Below are 23,161 nucleotides of genomic sequence, written 5' to 3'. Positions count from 1 at the left end.
GCCTTTCAATACCACCAGATACTTGCAATGAGGGTGGGGGGGGTGGGGTTAGTAGTGGCTGAGAGCTACTGGTAATGTATGCAGATGTGAACTGCATGGGTGGTAATGCAAGTTGTCCAGGGTCATCATATCCCTCAGCAGGCAACACTAACTTGGTGCTCAGATGAAGGATCCTCTATCTAAAGTGTTTAGTCTGTTTCACTTTCTACTGATACTGTCTCATCTCTACCGTGTTTCCAGCATTTACCATTTTTGTTTTAGGTTTGCAACTTATTTTTGGTCTCCACTAATTCAATATTTTGCTTGCAAAGCAATGAACGAGCATGTGTAAATTGCGTACCAGAATCTCCATGTCTGTAAGTGAAGTCTACGTGATTTAACTCTTTACTCTTTTGTAAACGAATGGGGATATGGCCTTCAGCAACAGAATTGGAAACAGCTTAATTAACCGATAGACAGTAACACTTCAATGATCTTAATACCAAAAGTGAGAAGTGACTGTTCGTAAAGAATATAGAGGAGGGCGTGAATGGAACATGATAAATGGAAGTTGTCGAGATGGACTTATTAAAGCAACACACCCAAAATGCTGGAGGAACTCAGCAGGCCAGGCAGCATCGATGGAAAAGAGTAAACAGTCAATATTTTGGGCCAAAACCCTTCATCAGGACTGGAAGGAAGAGGGAATGAGTCAGATTAAGAAGGTGGAGGGAAGTCCTGATGAAAGGTCTCAGCCAAAACGTCAGCTGCTTACCCTTTTCTGTAGATGCTGCCTGACCTGCTGAGATCCTCCAGCATTTAGTGTGTGTTGTTTTGGATTTCCATCATCTGCAGATTTTCTCATTTTTGGGAACTTATTTCAAATGTTGGTCAGGATTCTAGATAATATTTTTATAAGTGCAATTTGCACATAAGAGATTCCATTGATTGGCATTTAATTTGCCTGAGAAACCCCTCCTATGCACGATCAGAAAAAAAATCAGCAGCTCTAAAATGACTACACATGAATATAATTTCGTAAAGTACCACCAGATAACAAAGAACAGGATATCACATTCCTTTCCCCCAGAGCAATATGTGTGTGAAATAATCTGTACTGTAGTAACCAAAGGCTTGGGTATTGAAAAAAATTACTTATTATGTCTTTATGGATAGAATGGGGAAAAGGAAAATAGTTTAGATGGTGATAATCCAGCATGGTAAACCATGACAATCTATAACTTGTATTCAATAGGTTACAATAATAATTATATGTTCAGTCTCAGTTGCATTTGGGAAGAATACAAAGACATGAAAACAACATGAAGATAATGTTGTCTTGAGAATTGGAATGGGTTGAGTTCAATCCATGACAGAGTAGATCGTATATAATACTGGAAATAAATTAGGTGGATAAAGAGCTGTTTTAACATTACTGTTTTCTTTTATGATCTGCATAACAATTACTACAGCAAAAAATGCTCAAAAATTAAAACCTGAGCAGAAAAGCTGAAAGGGGGTAAATGTAAGAATAAAAATTAAATTAAAAACTAGGCCAATGCAGTAGGCAGCTACTGCGAGAAGAAAACAATTACATTGGAGAAATAGAGATAATGATGTGATAACAAACCTGTGCTATTTTTAAGTTCAAATGAGAAATACAACTTTGTTATTAAGGCACATTATGTGTATGAAACAGAGATTAGTGTAATTCCTAATTTGCTACTGGAAGCACTCAGAATGAAGGATCACAATGTAATTATTTATTTTTTGAAAGCACAAGGAAAATCCTTGCAGGAATGAATAAACAAGTGTTTTAATGTGTGACCCAATATATCTTAGGATACATGCTTACTACAAGTGCTTTGTGGTGGACTACTGCAGTACTTGTTTGAAGATCAGTTCGTCCTTTGTTGCTAACTCCCCACAGCTATCATACCCCTGTGTTTGAAGCTCCGTCACACTCACATATTTTTTCAACTCTCTTGGAAAATCAACAACATTGAGAATGCGTTTAAAAAGCTATTCTGCACCCTAAGGATGCACTGAAAATATCAATCTCCTACGTAGCTCATTAAATCTAAAAACTCCAGTAACCTCAGTCCCAGAGAATTAAAAGGCAGGAGCTCCCAGCAAGTGAGGCTGTCACCAGATCACTAGTGATCAGTACTCAGTCCAAAGACTGTATAACCACTTGAGTTCTTTGGAGTTGCATATCATGTATTAAAGACTAAAAATAAAAGCAATGAGCAAGACAACCCTTTATGCAATGGTATTTTAGTCCAAGCCAGAATTTAAGGCTTTTTAAGCAGATTACCAAGGGTTTGGGAGCTGGAGAGAGGAAGAAACTGCTAGATTCAACAAGGTAGACGTGCAGTCGGAGGATCAGTCAGGATTGATAATCCTGGTCCATCTAACAAATCCTGTATCCCAGTCAGCCCAACCCCAAACCTCTGCTACTTTCAGCCCTTTATCTTCTAATTATTTATCTGACTTTTCCAACAATATACACTTTGGATCACCCTTTCTTTAACTGTCAACAAAACTCTCCTCTGCAATATTCGCATTCTCGGTCTGACACGCCCAGCACAGCCTAAACTGTTTCAGAGTACACTTTCTCTCTGTTCAATGTATGTTCAGTCTGTGCAAGTTGAAGAAGGGATGTCAGCTGGAGTGCTAAGCTTCAAAGCATTCTTACTGTTTGCATCAGTATCATCTGGTATGGAAGGGCCAGTACACAGGGTAGTAAAAAGCTGCAGAAAGTGTAAATTCAGCTAGCTCCATCATGGGCACTAGCCTTCCCAGCATCGAGAACATCCTCTAAAGGGCTGTACACACAGAGGTTAGAAATACTTATTGTAATTTACAGTTTATTTTATTATTATATATTGCAATGTACTACTGCCACAAAACAACAAATTTCACCATATATGCCAGTGATATTAAACCTGATTCTGATTCTGGTTCTGAAAGTGACAGCCTTTGTGCAAAATCAGCATTGTACAGTGACTGTTAAGACCAGTCTGCATAATTCCGGCATTCCTACCAATTCAAATGCCCTGCATGATTTCATCTTCAAGTGTGTCTAAATGCATTAATACTAGTTAAGAGTTCCAAAGCTGCCTGCAGTGTCTACAAACAAAGAGAAAAAGTCCAATTTCTCATTACATATGCTGGTTAACTTTCAAAGCTGAATAAGGATTGCACCCATCTTTGCTTCACAAAAACCTTAATTATTTCTGATTTCTAGCATTTGTTAATTTCTATTGCCACTTTGTCATTGTGATCTGCTCAGTTTCAAACGATCCAAAGCACAAACATTTCCAGCAAAATTGGCAATGCATTCCCCTTGGACATGTCATTTCAAGCTCTTTACCATTCTTAAACTGAATTGAGAGGGAGAGAATGGGGTAGTTTCAATCTAATTGAAATTGGGCAGCCCACAAGTTACAATAAAAAACCTCCGTATTAAGAGGTTGATTAATGGTGCTTGGGGTCACTCTCCTTGTCCATGTGGATTTTTCTTTTTTTGCTTCCAGACTTCCCTCCCATAATTTTAACCTTTTTCATTCTGTCTGGTCCTTTAAGTCAGCGTATTTCTAAGTCTAAGAGAGGAAAACTTAAACCTGAGATTGACTAAATGATGATTAAACCCAGCTGAAACATAAAACCTTGCAAGTTAAATTTAACTACATCAATCATAAATAAGCATGAGCATCAACTTCTGTGCCTGACCTTACTCAACCCACGTCCTTTTACTCTTCAATCATTCATTGTCTGTGTCATGAATTGATACATTCCCTTTTCACAATGCCGAGAAACAAACTCGTTTGAAAGCAGATACTGCTGCCACTAAACAGGCATTCATATGAACAAAGCCAAATATAGAGACTTTGTGAACAGTTCTAAATTGGACATCATTATATTAGTCATCTATTCAGATGTGCTTACTATATTTTTAGAAACAAATATTTTCTAAAGGGCAGAAGACAAAAGTAATTATTAAGTGCACATTCTTCCTTCACTTTCAGTTCCAAAACTAGACACTCTGATGTTTTTTTTTACTCTTGAAAGACAATACAGGAGGTGTTTAATTAGAAGCGTTAAGGCTGTTTGATTCAGTACATGTCTAGGTGATTATTTTTCTCATATTTAATTGAAAATGTCAGTTTTCCTGTTATCTTAAATTAGATATGACAATTAATTCCAGTTGTGCGATGACACCTTAGTGATGCTGCTACCACAGTCACCTTACACTCTGCATCAGTATAGAAATAACGGGATAAATATTTAAATCCAAATAATATAATACAACATTTACTTTATCACACGGCTTTGGATTGCAATCCACAAAGGCAACAGCAATAAAAACAACTTGCATTTATAAAACACCTTCAAGGTATTAAAAAATTTCAAGATGGTTTATATAAACCTAATCAGAAAAAAAACAGTGCAGAGTCACATGCAATTTTATTAAGTAACTAAAGGCTGAGAGAAAGAAGTAGTTTCTCAATTGCAACTCAAGAGGAAGATAGATGAGGAGATATTTAGGGGAATAGCTCTAGAGCTAAGGGCAAAGTGATTGAAGACACAGATGCAAATAGTGAACAGGAAGAAAACTGCAATTCACAACAGGCTAGAGTTGGAAGAGGGAAGAGATCTTGGAGGTTGGTAGGGAAATGGAGATGGAGATGGAGCAAGTTTGAAAGATAAGCAGGGGCAAGGCTGTGAAGGGACTAAGCAACAGGAATGAGAATTTTAAAAATTAATTCCAAAACTGGGAATGAATGTGGATTATGATCAAGAAGATTGTGGCCACGTTTGCTTACAATATGAAGATGGGTGGAAGGGCAGGTACTGTTGAGAAAGTAGGGAGTCTGCACAAGGTCTTAGACAAGGAATGGGCAAAGAAGTGGTAGATGGAATATAGTATAGGGCAGTGTATGGTCATGTTTTTCTGGTGTTGGCAACATACAGAGATGTTTTACAAGCAGCTTACAAAACTACTAGATACTCTACAATAAACACGAGAAGGTTTAGACATGCTGGAAATCCAACACCACACAAAGTGCTGGAGGAACTCAGCAGGTCAGGTAACAGCTATGGAAATTAATTAACAGTTGCCGTTTTTCAGGTTTTGGCTCAAAACGTTGAGCCTTTATTCATTTCCATAGATCCTGCCTGACCTACTGAGTTCCTCCAGTATTTTGTGTGGTGTGTTGTTTTACATACTCTACTGGATACACTTCAGAACTACGATCACTGTAATCCTAGACAGCAATTTCCCTTTAGGAAATATACTTTTGAACCATCAAAAAGACCAAACGATTTTGCAAACTCCTCCAGGATTCAATGCAAATTGACTCTTGAGATTGCGGCCACTAGAGGGACAGCCTTTGATTGGGGCCCAAGAGTGGGAAACTCAGATCCATTACTTCATGCTGATGAAAGAGTCGAGCCAGATTAAAGTATTGAGACCCAAGAGCAGACAATAAACTGACGTTCAGTATTGTCTGCCTGTGTTTGACCCGTCTCCCTCTCTTCTCGCTACTAGCATCAGGTGGGAGGTGCAGGATCCCACACAGTCAGGGTTGCAAGCATTTGTTGCTCTTATATGTGCTGGCATTGGAGAGGATACAGAGGAGGTTAATAAGGCTGATTCTGTGAATGAAAGGGTTAATGTATGACGAGTGTTTGATGGCACTGGACCTGTACTCACTGGAGTTTAGAAAAATGAGGGGAATCTCATTGAAACTTATTGAATATTGAAAAGCCTAGACACAGTGGTTGCGAAGATGATGCTTCCTATAGTGGGTAAACCTAGGACCAGAGGGCACAGCCTCAGAATAGAGGGATGCCCCTTTACAACAGAGATGGTGAGGAATTTCTTTAGCCAGGGGGTGGGAAACCTATGGAATTCTTTGCCACAGATGGCTGTGGAGGCCAAGTCACTGGCTATATCTAAAGCAGAGGTTGATAGGTTCTTGATTAGTAACAGCATCAAAGGTTATGCAGAGAAGGCAGGAAAATAGGATTGAGAAGATAATAAAGCATCCCTGATTGAATGATGGAGCAGACTTGAAGGGCTGAATGGCCTAATTATGCTCCTAGGTCTTATAGTCTAAGATAATAGCTTAATAAAACTGATGCAAATTAGAATGCAGGCAGAATACATTAAAGGAGGTTGAGCAGAAACTGTCCCTTTGAAAAACAGCAGAAGATCTATATCACTGGGGCAGTGCAGCCCTTTTTTAAGATACTGCCAGGAATTCCAGCAAAGACTAATCTATTTTGAACATATTTCATAAGATGAATGTCCTTTATAATGAGGTGACTGAAAGGCACTCAAAATAAGATACCGTGCATCTTCATTGCGTGTGATCTACACACAGTAATGATGACTTCAACTCCTTTTTCCTGTGCAAAATGCAGGTACAGAGTGAGCACCAGTGCAACAGATTTAGTAAGTTTATTTGATGAACATAATTTCATGCTGCGTAAATCGACTAAGACATTATTCAAGACTGCTCATTGTGTCTTAACCTTTTGTTGATTAGAAAGTACAGTATATATAGCACAAATTTAAAAAAAGGTTTATTAACTAGAAACCAACAAAGTCAATTTGTAGTCCCTACATCTTAAATAATTCTTAGACAAACTATTCAGGGTCAATATTTATTGCAAAGGCATTCTTCATGTCCAATGTCATCAATGGGGATCAAACACCAGTTTAACATAATCTGAGTCTGGAAAACATTGTGTGTTTCCCACTGACAGGAAGAATATGCAGGATTAGTAGGGACCATATAAGATATCTGTTCACTCTCTTTGACCTGTAACAGCAGGGGTGCTTCTCTAAGCCCAGTAGGAAATATTTCTGCCACTGTGTGACATGAAGATTTGTAGACAGAAAAACAGATAGAAAAGAAAGGATTTCATGCCATTCTGTTCATCCTAACCACAAATAACCTAACAATAAAAAAGCGAGCAGCCTTGAGAGCATCTCAGTCAAACACCAAGCCTAAATCTTCCAAATCAGCAATGTAATGATGGCCAATGGATAAATGTTTGGACTGGGTTATACAGTTAGTTCAAGTTCTTTTAATTGTCATTTAACTATACATAAGTACAGCCAAGTGAAACAAACTACACTTACACAAAGTGAGTAAAAATTGTGTAATTTTATCTTCATGGAGTCACACAGCTCGTAAACAAGCCCCTCAGTTTGTGCTACTCATTTAGCACCTATTTTACTAATCCCATTTTATTCTCTCCACATTGCCATCAACTCCGCTCAGACCCTACCACTCTCCCACACATTAGGGACAATTTCCAACAACTGTTTAAATACCAACCCCCATGTCTTTGGCATGCGGATGTAAACCAGAGCACACGGGGAGAATGCACAGGCGCGGGGAGAATGTATGGACTCTACACAGACAGGTCCCCAGGTCAGGATTGAACCTGGGGACCTGAAGCTGTGAGGAATCAGAACAGTCGTGCCACATGTGAACTTTAAAATATTGCTTTCTAATGTCAAGTTTTATGTACTAGGAAGTAAGTTTGAAGCAGATTTTTATAATGCTGAGATTTGCTTTACAATTTTAGTACAAGTTGCGGCGATCAACACTCGGCAGCAATAAGAATCACACATCCTGAGACCCATCGGGCATGGGTAAAAAGGTACAGAAGATACTGGAGATACTCAGCAGATCAGGCCGCATCTGTGGGAGGAGAAACAGGGTCAACGTTTCAGGTCATCCAACTAAAGCAGGAGCAGTGAGACATTGTCTCTGGTATGGTCAATACAGTTTCACCCTGGAAAGCTAAAAATGATCATCAGGTGAATGAGTAAATGGGTTGGAGTAGAAAGTGAGGACATGGATAAAAGTCTGTAGGAGCTGTGAAATGCTGAGCACGGTGACATGCCTGCAAGGTCAGGCTGGGCTTGTCCTACACTCCCCGAGAGAAAAGAAAATAAACTGACCCAATACCATAAATGGCAACTGATAAAGATGGAGAAATTACGTTGCCTTAAATTGTAGAATTCAATATTATCACAGCACTTAGTCAAAATTACACTGGACAACAAATAATGCTTTTAATTGCATAATGGTGCTGACAGTTTGCAACAGTTCAACTAAGCTAAAAATGTTTTGTTGATGATTTTCATTTGTACTCAGTGTCTGAGGCTTTTCACTTAAGTGTCCAACAATAATCAGCCAGCATTGAGGGATTCCAGTTGTCTTGATACTGTTTCTCCATTACTGCAATGTCCTGGTGAAACCTTTCACCATGCTCACCACTGACATCGACAAGATTTGCAGGGAAGAAGTGTAAATGGGAATGCAGAAAATGAACCTTTAGTGACATGTGGCACTTCATGGTTTTGTATGCTTGAAGCATGTTGTCAACCAGCTGTATGTAGTTTGGTGCTCTGTAGTTGCCAAGAAAATTTTCAACAACATCCCTGAATACCTTCCACATGATTTCCTCTGGTCCCACAAGAAGTTCTTTGAATTGCCTGTCATTGATGATCTGTTTGATTTGACTTCCTTAATCTTGCCTTCAGTTATTCTGATTTGAATTATGAATTGAAGTAACAAATAGAGGTGATTTCAAACAATGGTGCATGAAGAGAAATTTCATGATGGTCTTCATGATCAGCAGCCCAATATCTATAAGACACACCCAAAAGTACACAGGAAGGAAATTCTTTGTTGTCCAGTGTTATCAAAGAAACCTGATTTGAGAACCCAATATTTTAAACTTCATATTTTTATTTTTCATAACATAGATCACTGAAAACACAGAAATGCACATTAAAGAAATAAAAAAAATCAGCAGCTATTTAAATAAAGCAGAGGCAAAAACAAAAGAAATGGGGGCTCGAAATGAAATGATACTAAATGCAAAAAGACTAAATTATGTAAGATATTTCTTCCACAAGAACAATGAATTTTGGAATGGACTTCCTGTGTGCACAATTGATACGAATTTGAGTATCTCTTATAAAATAAAATGCATTAAGTTCTAATAAACCCATTTCTAATTCCTCAAGCCAGTTTTTAATAAAAAGAGATTTCACTAATTTCAACTAATATACTTCAAAAAGGCTATGTCAAAAAAGACAAAAAACGTGAATTATTCCCTAATTGAATGAACTGCCTTTAAACTAAGATTGTATAGAGTGACCAGCTACAGAGGAAATGGTCATATAAAAACACTATAAACTGAAAAGATAGATGGATATTTTTGCATAATTGTGGTAAGGTAGTTGAAATTTGGTAGCAGTTGACTGTTAAGGATATTAAATTAATTCATTGTGAGGAGAACAATACTTAGTATAAAAAAACCTCACACAGGTGATAAAAAAAATCACATTATTGCAGATAATCATAATAAATTACACCGCTTTATTCAATATATCATTGCTAATCATCTCATTTGAGCTCTGATTGGATTGTAAGAATACCACACATTGTCATCCCTATGCTACAAAGTGGAAGTGATATTTACAACATAATTCCTTCTATTCTTTTGACACACAAGACTTGTTATATCAAAGCAGTTATTGGAAGATGCTGCAAACACCAGAATCTAAATAAGATATTCTGCTACCACAACGTAAAGACTGAGACGAAGGAACAGCACATTGTTGAATGCCTCTACTAATAAATGCTCTTCAAGATAATAACATGTTTCCAGTTTCCCATACTTCCATTTTCTAGCTTTATCTTTCACTTCTATTGTTTTCAGCCAGATGGGTGCTATTTTTGGAAGGAAGACCATACACTTTAATAAGTAAAACGAAGACGAGAAAATCTGCAGATGCTGGAAATCTAAGCAACATACACAAAATGCTGGAGGAACTCAGTAGGTCAGGCAGCATTTATGAAAACAAATACAGTCGACGTTTTGGGCCAAGACCCTTCATCAGGACTGGGAAAAAAGATGAGAAGTCAGAACAAGAAGGTGGGGGAGGGGAGGAAGAAGTACAAGGTGGTAGGTGATAGGTGAAACTGGGAGAGGGGGAGGGGTGAAATAAAGAGCTGGGAAGTTGATTGGTGAAAGAGATGAAGAGCTGGAGAAGGGGAAATCTGTTAGGAGAGGGCAGAGGACCACGGAAGAAAGGAAAAGGGGAGAACTACCAGAGGGAAGTGATGGGTAGGTAAGGAGATAAAGTGAGAGCGGGAAACAGGAATTGGAATGGTGAAAGGGGGTGCAATTATTGGAAGTTCGAGACATTGATGTTTATGGCATCAGGTTGGAGGCTACCCTGACGGAATAAAAGCGGAACAAGTGCCACACCTGCCCCTACACCTCCTCCCTCACTACCATTCATGGCCCCAACAGGCCTTCCAGATGAGGCGATACTTTACCTGAGTCTACTGGGGTCATCCACTGCATCCGGTACTCCCAGTGTGGCCTCCTGTATACAAGTGAGATCCAACGTGGATTAGGAGATCACTTTGCCAGAGCCAGCACCTGTCAGAAAAAGTGGGATCTCCCCGATGGCCATGCATTTCAATTCTACTTCCCAGTCCCATTCTGACATGTCAATCCACGGCCTCCTCTACTGTCGCAATCAGAGCACACTCAGCTTGGAGGAGCGACACCCTATATTCCATCTGGGTAGCCTCCAACCTGATGGCTTGAACATCAGATTCTCAAACTTCCAAAAATTGCCCTTCCCCCTTCACCATTTCCCCACTCCCATTTCCCTCTCACACCTTACCTGCCCATCGCATCCCTCTGGTGCTCCCTCTTCCTTTTCTTCCATGGTCTTCTGGCCCTCTCATATCAGATCCCGCCTTCTCCAGCCCTTTATCTCTTTCACCAATCAACTTCCCAGCTCTTTACTTCACCCTTCCCCCTTTCCCGATTTCATCTATCACCTACCACCTTATACTTCTTCCTCTCCTCCTCCCATCTTCTTTTTCTGACTTCCTATCATTTTGTCCAGTCCTGAAGAAGGGTCTCGGCATGAAACTGAACTGTTTATTCATTTCCACAGATGCTGCTGACCAGCTGAGTTTCTCCAAAAATTTTATCCGTGTCACTATAATAAGTAGCTCTAAGTTGAGTAATTCTGAATAGCAGTAGCATTTGATACCTTTGTTGTCATTTTTAATGCAAGAATCCTATAAATACTGGGTAATTTGCAATTTGGGACTAACAACCTCGTAACATTCAATGCTGGTAAAAAAAAAGTCCAGATTGGATCACACAGCTATAATCTAAAAGGGTCACATACTGTCTCTGGAGATGGTTTTACTGGATTTCCAAAAGTAACACAAGGTGACAAATCTAAAAGCTGCAGTCATTCATCAGTGTTTATTATATAGGACTTCCTGATAAGCAATTCCATTTCCTGGTGAACGCAACTACAATTGTTTTACCTGTTGGTCAGCTTATGAGCTTGCCAGCCTTTGACGTTCTGCGTACCCAAATGAAGTGGGTGAAATTTCAGATGCTTGTGAATACAGGGAAAGAAAATCCTGCACCAATTTCTCTATTTTTAAGGCAACTCCATAACTATAAGGTAAATTACGAATTCCTAACCTATATTCTACTTAGATAGTCCTCCCCACCACTGTGGAGAGCTGCCACAAGAAAGCAGTATCCACCATCAAAGACTCTCACCATCCAGGCCATAACCTCTTCTTGCTACTGTCAGTAGGAGATACAGAAGCCTTAGGGCCCACACCACCTGGTTCAGCAAGTTACTATCCTACAACTACTAGGCTCCTGAACCAGTGTGAATAACTTCATTCACCACTACTCTGAACTGATTCTACAACCTACAGACTCACTCTCAAGGTCTCTTTAAAGTGAGGTTGATGTTCTGGAGCATGTTGATATTAAGGCAGAGGAGGTGTTGGAGTTATTAAAATACATTAGGACGGATAAGTCCCCGGGGCCTGACGCAATATTCCCCAGGCTGCTCCACGAGGCGAGGGAAGCGATTGCTGAGCCTCTGGCTAGGATCTTTATGTCCTCGTTGTCTACGGGAATGGTACCGGAGGATTGCAGGGAGGCGAATGTTGTCCCCTTGTTCAAAAATGGTAGTAGGGATAGTCTGGGTAATTATAGAACAGTGAGCCTTACTTCTGTGGTGGGAAAGCTGTTGGAAAAGATTCTTAGAGATATGATCTATGGGCATTTAGAGAATCATGGTCTGATCAGGGACAGTCAGCATGGCTTTGTGAAGGGCAGATTGTGTCTAACAAGCCTGATAGAGTTCTTTGAGGAGGTGACCAAGCATATAGATGAGGGTAGTGCAGTGGATGTGATCTACATGGATTTTAGTAAGGCATTTGACAAGGTTCCACATGGTAGGCTTATTCAGAAAGTCAGAAGGCATGGGATCTAGGGAAGTTTGGCCAGGTGGATTCAGAATTGGCTTGCTTGCAGAAGGCAGAGGGTCATGGTGGAGGGAGTACATTTGGATTGGAGAGTTGTGACTAGTGGTGTCTCACAAGGATTGGTTCTGGGACCTCTACTTTTCGTGATTTTTATTAATGACCTGGATGTAGGGGTAGAAGGGTGGGTTGGCAAGTTTGCAGACGACACAAAAGTTGGTGGTGTTGTAGATAGTGCAGAGGATTGTCAAAGATTACAGAGAGACATTGATAAGTTGCAGAAGTGGGCTGAGAAGTGGCAGATGGAGTTCAACCCGGAGAAGTGTGAGGTGGTACACTTTAGAAGGACAAACTCCAAGGCAGAGTACAAAGTAAATGGCAAGATACTTGGTAGTGTGGAGGAGCAGAGGGATCTGGGGGTACACGTCCACAGATCACTGAAAGTTGCCTCACAGGTAGATAGGGTAGTTAAGAAAGCTTATGGGGTGTTAGCTTTCATAAGTCGAGGGACAGAGTTTAAGAGTTGCGAGGTAATAATGCAGCTCTATAAAACTCTGGTTAGGCCACACTTGGAGTACTGTGTCCAGTTCCTATCGCCTTACTATAGGAAGGATGTGGAAGCATTGGAAAGGGTACTGAGGAGATGTACCAGGATGCTGCCTGGTTTAGAGAGTATGGACTAAGATCAGAGATTAAGGGAGCTAGGGCTTTACTCTTTGGAGAGAAGGAGGATGAGAGAAACATGATAGAGGTATACAAGATATTAAGAGGAATAGATAGAGTGGGTAGCCAGCGCCTCTTCCCCAGGGCACCACTGCTCAATACAAGAGGACATGGCTTTAAGATAAGGGGTGGGAAGTTCAAGGGGGTATTAGAGGAAGGTTTTTTACTCAGAGAGTGGTTGTTGCATGGAATACACTGCCTGAGTCAGTTGTGGAGGCAGATACACTAGTGAAATTTAAGAGACTACTAGACAGGTATATGGAGGAATTTAAGGTGGGGGGTTATATGGAAGGCAGGGGTTGAGGGTCGGCACAACAATGTGGGCTGAAGGGCCTGTACTGCGCTGTACTATTCTATGTTCTAAAAAGGAAGGTAATTTATAAAGAGGTTTTAAAGACATTTAGATCTTCTTAACTAGCTTTCAGCCAATAAAGTTCTTTTTTAGTTGTAATTGTTGTTTTCATTAATGAGGGAGAGTGCAGAGCACACACCAGCATGACAGCATGCAGGCTATCCAACTGAACTTTATTGACAACATTGCTTGTACGATATGTGAACTTCTCCCATGTTAATCCTAACTAAGTGGCATAGAATTAACCCATTAACAGCCACAACAATAATCTAGACACAGCAGCCATCTTTCACAGTGTGAGCTGCCAATTTGTTCAGATCAGATAATTTGATTGAATACTGTTGATTAAGCAGGATAGCTGCTTCCTTCAACAATGCACCTGAGAGAGCAATCTTACTCAAGTGAGAATGTTACCATTTGAGCAAGGGCCGACATATATTTAAACATTTTTCTTGTTTTGCATTTTTTATAACATCCTGTAGTACAGAATCTTTAAGTCTTTCTTGTAAAAGACACAGGCAAGAATTGTGAATAGAAACTGTTGTGGAGATCTGCATGTTGTTAACAGAATCCCCTGGAAAATTCATTTATTTACTTGCAGGCAAAACAAATGGATTCTGTTCCCTGGATAGATTTTCCTTCCTTTAGTTTAATCAGACATTAAAGCTGGAGATCTATAAGTGAAGAACATTATTAACATTGGATTAACACTGGACCCCCATGGCTTCCCATTCTATCACTCAATTATGAGCGGCTCTTTTTAACCCTCTATAACTGCTTATTTTTCCTTTTCCAATCTAATTATTTTGTTGTTGCAACTGAACAATTTCAACCCCAATAGCTTGTTAAATGTGAAATTACAATTTCCTTCCAAAATCAAAATGGATTAACTCTAATAGTGAAGCAGCAATGTGGCAAAAATAGTTCAGGGGTCAAATGTTTGATGCATGGATGTGAGGGATGCATAGACAACGGAAATCTAGAGAACGTCCTGATACTGAAAGAGTTATATTTCTAGATGTATATTGATAAAGTGCCTCACTCATTCCTATATATAAAATATTACCAATTTGTGTCTCGATAAGCTCTTTTGCTTAAATAAATTGGCTTCTTCTAAATTGCTTCTTCATTCTAAATCAGAATTTCGATCAGCATCACTCAACAACATCAACTGCAAAACTCCTTTCTTTTGTTCATTTTCCAAGACGGTTTCATGAAATGTACTCATCGTGTGTTTGGCTATACTTAATGATCCAAAACAGAACACAATTATATGATCACCACACAAAATGCTGGAGGAACTCAGCAGCCCAGGCAGCATCTATAGACAACAGTACAGTCGATGTTTCAGGCTGAAACATCGACTGTACTTTTTTCCATAGATGCTGCCTGGCCTGCTGAGTTCCTCCATCACCTTGTATGTGTTGCCTGGATTTCCAGCATCTGTAGACTTTCTCTTGTTCAGAATTTAATGATGATGGAAGAGACCAGAGTCACTGGGGAAAATGCCCTTTATGACATCTTCTGACACCAATAAGTGACAAGGCATTTCTTACAGGATGCAAAGATACTTTTTAAAGTCTGGGTAATAGTTCTGTACTTGGAGAATATTAGATCATGGTCCCGATAATTTCTAGTCTCAAAAACGCTAATGGTGTGAACTATAAAACAAGAGTACAATTTAAAGTAAAGCTACTGAAAACCATGTTCAGATGCACAATCATCTTTAAGTCCAGGAATGGAAAACAATTCTTGGAGGACTGGGAGTGCAAAAATACATTAACATGTGGCAAACCATGCAGCTCCTGAAGAACAGAGGAACACATTGAATGAATGTTCGCAGCTAGAGAGTTGCATTCTATGCAGGTAGTCACTGTTAGAATCTAAATGTGCTTCACCTGCCATTCTCATTTGATTTTTTTTAAACAGGCACCACAGAGAATGTCAGAAAATGCCAGTTATTTAATGAACAGATTAATAGATTTTATTTTACCTTGTGAGCTCTTAAGCTGCCAGGACTGGTCGGTGAAGAGCTAGATGATTTAGTGGATTTGGGTGTTGACAGCTGACTGCTTGGTGTTCCATTCACTGTGTATTTAAAAATAAAAATTTAAATAATATGAAAATTTGAACACAAGGTACCAGAACATAATCTGCATGATGAAAAGCCAATATATTTTTGAAATATGGCAGATTTGATATTGCTAAATAATGCAGTAAAACAAGATAAATTTCTTTTCTCTAGGAAATAGAATATATTTACATTTGCCAACCTAATCTTTAAATTTTACACTGAGTTACAACAAAGATTTATTTGAATTTCTATATTCTTTGCATACTGCTATTTGTTTTGATCAAATAAAGGGTGGAATTGATCTTCTATGTGGCATAAATAGGCTACTTGGAATTGAAAGTCTATTTCACATTGGACCTAATTATCTTTTATACTCAACTAACAGAAAAACTAGGTATGGAGTAAATAAGTTATTGATTGCCGCTAGCTCATCTTGCACTACCGGAAAAGACTGTTGACTTTTTAGATCATATTCTTTGTGAATCATTTCATCTACATAAGACAATTACCTCTGTCTGTCCATATGTTATGAAGTTCTCATTTTTAATATTATTACTCCCCCCTCCCCATTTCCTCAGTCTTTACATTACAAGCATTGACTTTGATTGTATGCCTGGGAAATGTGGATAAAAGCAAATAATGTGCCTTGCCTCTCTATCTTACACAAATCCTAAAACTCTTCCTTCTGAAAACCAAGCATAATTTTCTGAAATCTATAATTCCAATGAAGTTTACAACTACTGATAATGCACATCAAGAATTATGATGCTCTCTCCATAATTCTCCGTTGAATCTCATGGACAGAAATGTCCAGGAGCAGGTGCCTAAATTCCCTTTATGCAGTCATGACTGGCCCAATGTTCTATATGAATGATGGATTTTGTAAAATTATTTGTCTTCCAGCTCAACTGAATTCCTTAGTTTTCTGCGCCTAGCAATTTAATTCTTGTTTTTCTGTCCGTACTCTCCTTTTTATTGGTGCACTCTGACATACAAATTAGTCCTTAGTTTTGTCCTTGAGCAAAGCCAATAAAGATCTATCATTGTACTATTTCACATGGTACAAATACACTGTTGCAAAACCACAAATGGACCCTACCCATATTCCATTAAGCATGTCTCAAAAAACTCCACCACATGTCTACAGATGTACCATGGAGAGCATTCTGATTGGTTGCATCACCACCCGGTATGGAGGCTCCAGTGCACAGGATTGAAGGACGCCGCTGAGGTTTGTAGACTCAGTCAGATCCATCAAGGGCACCACCCTTTCCAAATTAGGGAACATCTACAAAAAAAGGTGCCTCAAGAAGGCGGCATCCATCAGTGAGGACCCTCAACGCCTGGGACATGCCCTTTTCTCATGACGACCATTGGGAGCAGCGAAGTCCAGGAGTCTGAGGCCCACATTCAACATTTTAGGAACAGGTTCTTCCTGTCCACCATCAGATTTTGGAATGCTCCATGAACTCACGAACACTACCTCACTATTTCTCTTTTGTACTATATATTTTTTGAGTGTGTTTTTTAAAATTTATGATTATTTGGTCTTGCACTATACTGCTGCCACAAAACAACAAATTTCATGATGTGAATCAGTGATAATAAACATGATTCTGATTCCTCTGAATTGGATATACACCACTGCAACTCAATAATGCCTAAAATTATTGCACTAGTCTTGTATTGGAAATATAAAACATAAGTAAGCAGTGTCTGCTACTCACTTCTGCTCTTACAAATGTATCAAACTGAAGTAACAATTAGAATGTATTATATTTCAGGATGAGACTAGAATGTCTTTGATTCAGGATATAGTTTAAAATAGAACATCAAATAGAACTAAATAAGCAATTGATAACAGACATGGAAGATTATATTGTAACCACTGCCAAACGCACTGCACTCAGTCTTAATTCTCATTGTTCAGTTTAATTTAGTTACCACATAAAGTGACAACCTGACTTTCCTTTTCTTCATGATTCATGAAAGCTACAAAGTTTGGTCAATCCTGTAGATTTATAGTGTTAAATTGTTTTCAATCACATCAATTTCCTATAACATCAATGACTTTCGTTATTGAATGAAATTTCAGAATCAGAATCAGAATCCTTTATTATCGCCAAGTATGTGGACACATACAGGGAATTTGATGTCGGTTTCCCTGAGCTCTCGCTGTACAGAATCAAAAAGCAAACAAAACAATAGTGCAAATAATCGTGAACTATATACGATGAGGTATACAGGTGGACTTGGTTTATAATAGACTAAAATTCAAGTGTTCATAAGACTGATGGCATACGGAAAGAAACTGTTCTTGTACCTATTTGTCCTGGCATACAGTGATCTAAAGCGCCTATCAGAAGGAAGGAGTTGGAACAGGTGATGTCCAGGGTGCGATGGGTCTACAATGGTGCTGCTTGCTCGCTTCCTGACTGTAGATGCATGTAAGTCCTGGATCGAGGGCGGCTTCACACCAATAATCCTCTCCGCAGCCCTGACGGTTCTTTTTTGAGTCTACTCTTGTCTTGTTTGGTAGCTGATCCAAACCAGACAGTGATGGACGATCAGAGAACAGACTGGATTATTCCTGAATAGAACTGAATCAGCAGCTCCTGAGGCAGGTTGTACTTCCTGAGTTTTATTCCATGTTGTTGATTAATGGCAGCAAATGTTGCACAGATCAGGTTTATACGTATCTGATAATTCTCAAAACATTTAAACTAGTTTCTCAGGGAGACAGGAACTAGAACACCAGGTCATAAAGTGGAAGGATGGAGAGGAAGGTAGAAGTTGGGGCCTGTAAAAACAGGCAGGAGCAAAGTCATAGGATGGATAGTTTGAAGTGTGTGTACTTTAATGCTAATATTCTGGGTAAAGGTGATGAACTTAGAGTATGGATCAGTACATGGAACAATTACAAAGACTTAAGGTTGAGAGAGGGAGAGGAAAGGGTGTTTAATGTCCCAGGGGAAGGGGGCAGGACAAATCAGGGACAATATGACACACAACTACATTCAGAGGGGGACATAATGGATGGCTCATCCACTGTCTATACGGGTAGAGCTCAAGAGTAGGAAGGTGCAATCACTCTGATGAGATTGTACTACAGACCCCCCAACAGCCACTGGGACATTGAGGAACAGATATGCAGGCAAATTAAGGAAAGGTGTAAAAACAATAAGAGCTACTGTCATTGAGAACTTCAACTTCACTAATATAAAAAAGGTCCTTCTGAGTGCAAGAGGTTTTGATGGGGCAGAATTTGTTAGATGCATCCAGGTATGAGGAAGAATTAACTGGGAACAGTTGTTTTTAAGTAAGTCCACACCTGACATGTAGAGGGTGTTTAAAGACCAACTGTACAGAGTACAGGACAGGTACAATATGTTCCAGTGAAAAGGAAGGCAAGGTAAGAGAACCTTGGATGTTCAGGGTGATGAATTTAGTCAAGAAGAAAAAGGAGAAGTATGTAAACCTTAAGAAGCGAGAATCAGAGCCACTGAGGATTATAAAGAAGCCAGAAAAGAACTCAAGGGAATTAAGAAAGCCAGAGGTGCCATGAAAAGTTCCTGGCAAGTAGGATTAAAGAGAATCTCAAGGTATTTTTTATATACATATGAATAGAAAGACAACATCAAGGAAGAGGTTCGAACTACTCAATAAGAAAGGAGGGAACATTAGCTTGGATGCGAAAGATGTGGTGAGGTCCTCAATGAGTACTTTACATCAGTGTTTACCAAGAAGAAGGACACGGAGGATGGGGAGATCTGTGCTGAGTGTTGATATACAAGGGCATTTCAAGGCAGAGGAGGAGATAGTGTTGGTTCTCTTAAAGAGTATTAAGGTGGATAAGTCCCCAGGGGCTGATGGGATCTACCCCAGCTTATTGAGCGAGGCATTAGAAGAGATCGCCTGATCCTTGACCAATATCTTTCTGTCCTCTCTAGCTACAGGCAAGGCCCCGTTGGACTGGTGAGCAGCTAATGTTGCTCCATTATTCAAGAAGGGAACAAGGGATAGTCCTGGAAATCATACACTTGTGAGTCTCACATCACTGGAGAGAATTCTTAGGAATAGAAATTACAAGCATTTGGAAAACCATGGCCTAATTAGGGAGAGCCAGCCTGGCTTTGTGCAGGGCAAGTCATAGCTAATTAACTTGATTGAGTTTTTTAACGAATGGCCGAGGGTGATTGATGAAGGTAGAACCGTGAATGTTGTCTACATGGATTTTGGTAAGGCATTTGACAAGGTCTCCCATGGGAGGCTCATCCAGAAGATTAAGTGTCATGGGATCCATTGTGAATTGGCTGTTTGGATTCAGAACTGGTTTGCCCATAGAAGACAGAGGGTAGTGGTTGAAGGGACTTATTCTAGCTGGAGGTCTGTCATTAGCAGTGGTCCTCAGGGATCTGTACTGGGACATCACTGTCTAAGATATATATAAATGACCTGGATGAAAAGGTAGATGGGTAGGTTAGTAAGTTTGCGGATGATACAAAGACTGGCGGTGGTGTAAATAGCATAGAAGACTGACAAAGTACATAATGGGATATAGATCAGTTACAGATCAGGTGAAGAATGAGAGATGGAGTTTAACCCAACCAAATGTGAAATGTTGCACTTTAATAGGTCAAATGCAAAGAGACAGTACACTGTTAAAGGCAAGGTCCTTAACAGTGTTGATGAGCAGAGGTATCTTGGGGGTCCAAGTTCATATCTCCCTGAAAGTGGCTACACAGTTGATAAGGTATTTAAGAAGTTACATGGCTTGCTTGCCTTTATTAGTCAAGTCATTGAGTTCAAAGGTCAGGCTGTTATGTTGCAGCTTTATAAAACTTCAGTTAGGTCTCACCTGGAGTATGGCACTCAGTTCTGGTTGCCCCATTATAGGAAGGGTGTAGAGGCTTTGGAGAGGGTGGAGAAAAGGTTTAGCAGAATGCTGCCTGGATTAGTGAACATGTGCCAAAATGAGAGCTTGTACAAAATTGTTTTTTTTATTCTGTGGAGCGGCGGAGGTGGAGGGGAGATCTGATAGAGGTTTGTAACATTATGAGAGACATACATTGAGTAGACAGGCAGTAATTTTTTCCAAGGGTTGAAATGTGAGGGGCAAGTTATTTTACACGGTTAGTCTGAGAGCCTGGAATGTGCCTCCTGGGGTGATGATAGATGCAGAAGTATTCGAGACTTTTAAGAGACATTTATTTAGATAGGCATATAAATGTGAGAAAAATGGAAGGATATGGACTGTGTAAGCAGAAGTGATTCACTTAGTAAGGCATTTGACTACAAATTAAATTGGTTCAGCGTAACATTGTGAGCCAAAGGGCCTGTGCTGTACTGTACTATACGTTCTATGTTCATTCCCTAAAGAATGCTTTAGATATATCACAATTAATCATATATCACAGGGACATATTATTCCCTCTTATAAGCCACTTTCTAATCTTCCACATTCTGATTGATTTCTCTGACTAAGTTGCTGTGACTTGATGTCTGTTTTACATGGCTAATACAAGTAATTTGCAATTTGACCTGTGATAAGTTTAGCATGTTTGAGAGGAACAGGTCACAAATATACATAACATGGTAACATGTTGAGTTTTACTTCCAAAATTTGGTTCATTGAACTCAATGCCACATGATGATGAGATCAGGATGCACTGGGACATATCATCAGTGATATAACCAGGTCTTTCAACATCAGACACATCAGTTCCTCCATCATCTCCAAAGGGGCCCTACTACTAAACTTATCTTTACCTCCCCAATCTCTCCACTTTCTGCAGGAAACACTCCCTCTGCGATTCCCCCGTCCATTTGTCCCTCCCCACTAATCATCCTGCTGGCACTTTTCCTTGCAAGTGGCCTAATTGCTACACCTGCCCATACACTTCTTCCCTCACTTCCATTCATGGCCTCAAACAGTCCTTCCAGGTGAGGCAGCATTTCACCTGTGCATCTGCTAGGGCTGCCTATTGCGTCTGGTGCTCCTGATGCGGCCTCTTCTACATTGGTGAGATCTGCCATTAGTTGAGGGACCATTCCGTCGAGCTCCTCCACACCATCCACCAGAAATGGGCTTTCCCAGTGGCCAAACATTTTAATTCTGGTTCCCACTCCCATTCTGATGTGTCGATCCATGCTCTCCTCTTGTGCCAGGCTAAGGGCACCATCAGGGTGGAGAAGTAACAGCTTCTGTTCCATCTGGGTACCTGATGGCATGAGCATCGATTTCTCCTTCAGGTGAACAGAAGCTCTTCACCACCACCCACCCCCCCACCCACTCTGACCTTTTACTTCGTCTCACTTGACTATGACTTCCCCCTGGGTCCCCTCCTCTGCCCCTTTCTCCTATTGTCCACTCTGCTTTCCTGTCAGATTCTTTCTTCTCCAGCCCTTGACTTTTCCACCCACTAGGCTTCACCTATCACCCTCCACTTAGCCTCTTTGCCCTTCCTCACCTTTTAAATTAGGCAATCTCGCCCCTTCCCTCTCAGTCCTGAAGAAGGGTCTCGGCCCGAAACGTCGATTGTTTACTCTTTTCCATACATGTTGCCTGACCTGCTGAGTTTCTCCAGCATTTTCTGTATGTTGCATCAGATAGTCCCACCAGGCGACTCAGCCAGGGTTGATCAAGCCCTGGCTTGTGTCCCAGAAGCATCGCTGCATGGGTCACACCTCTTGATCCATAGCCATCTTTACATCATGTGCAAGATTCTGTAATCTATATTGGTTTCCATGCTCATGCCTTAATCAGTCATAGGCAAACTGGGACAGGCAAATTGCTAAAACTAATCAACAATTGCATTATCCACATACCATGTGGTTGGCAAAATGTGATAAACCTTTCTTTCTTCATCTTGAAAAATTTATGAATCAATGCCAATGAAACAAATGGACAGATTTTTTCTGAGTAGTTTTAGACCTCCCACTTTTTAAATTGCCCCTTTGAAAGTCTGGAGCCCTTACCTTCATGCTGGCTCCTGAAGCAAACCCTCCATTGAAACTGCTGGACCATCATCCACAACTACCACAGCTCTTAGCTACCGATCCTGATTCCTTCCACCTTACCGCTCCATTCTGTCTACACTCAGCAAGATTTAGGAAGGGGAAGCCGGGAGAAAACACACCAGTCATAACTGAGGGGACAGTGGTGGAAAGGTGGAGCAGCTTCAAGAACTTGGGTGTCAACATCTCGGTTGATCTACCCTGGGTCCAACAAACTGATGCAACCCTGAAGAACGTAAACCGGTTCCTCTACTTTGTCAGGAGTTTGGTGAGGTTTGTTACACCACCAAAGACTCTAGCAAGTTTCTCTAGATCTACAGTGGAGAGCATTCAGACTGGCTGTATGACAGCCTGGTATGTAGTATCCAATGTGTAAGTTCAGGCAGCTCCATAATGGGCACGATGCTCCCCACAATCAAGGACATCTTCAAGAAGGTGGCATCAATAATGAAGGAACCTCACCATCTGGGATGTGCCTTTTTCTCACTACGACCTTCAGGGAGATGGTACAGGAGCTTGAAGACCTATACTCAGCAATTCTGAAGCGGCAGCTTCCCCTCCACCATTAGATTTCTGAATGTCAATAAAGTGATGCCTGGCGCAGGAGTGGCTGTACCTAAGGTGACTCTGACAGGAAATGATAAAGTAGAG

The 23,161-nt window shown here is 40.2% G+C and overlaps 1 protein-coding gene across 4 annotated transcripts in view; it reads right to left on the bottom strand.

Moving 5' to 3' along the window:
- The window catches only part of dclk2a (doublecortin-like kinase 2a), a 378,249-nt gene that overhangs the window by 102,123 nt on the left and 252,965 nt on the right, over positions 1 to 23,161 (bottom strand). For all 4 annotated transcript variants that reach the window (XM_063046455.1, XM_063046456.1, XM_063046457.1 and 1 more), the window contains one exon: positions 15,413 to 15,507. In XM_063046455.1, coding sequence (XP_062902525.1) covers positions 15,413 to 15,507 — 95 coding nt within the window. The remainder of the gene's footprint in view (positions 1 to 15,412; positions 15,508 to 23,161) is intronic.

This window comes from Mobula hypostoma, chromosome 4, assembly GCF_963921235.1.
Source record: "Mobula hypostoma chromosome 4, sMobHyp1.1, whole genome shotgun sequence".
NCBI lineage: Eukaryota > Metazoa > Chordata > Chondrichthyes > Myliobatiformes > Myliobatidae > Mobula > Mobula hypostoma.
Note: the sequence above shows the minus strand (reverse complement) of the source record. Positions and strands in the feature narration are given on the sequence as shown.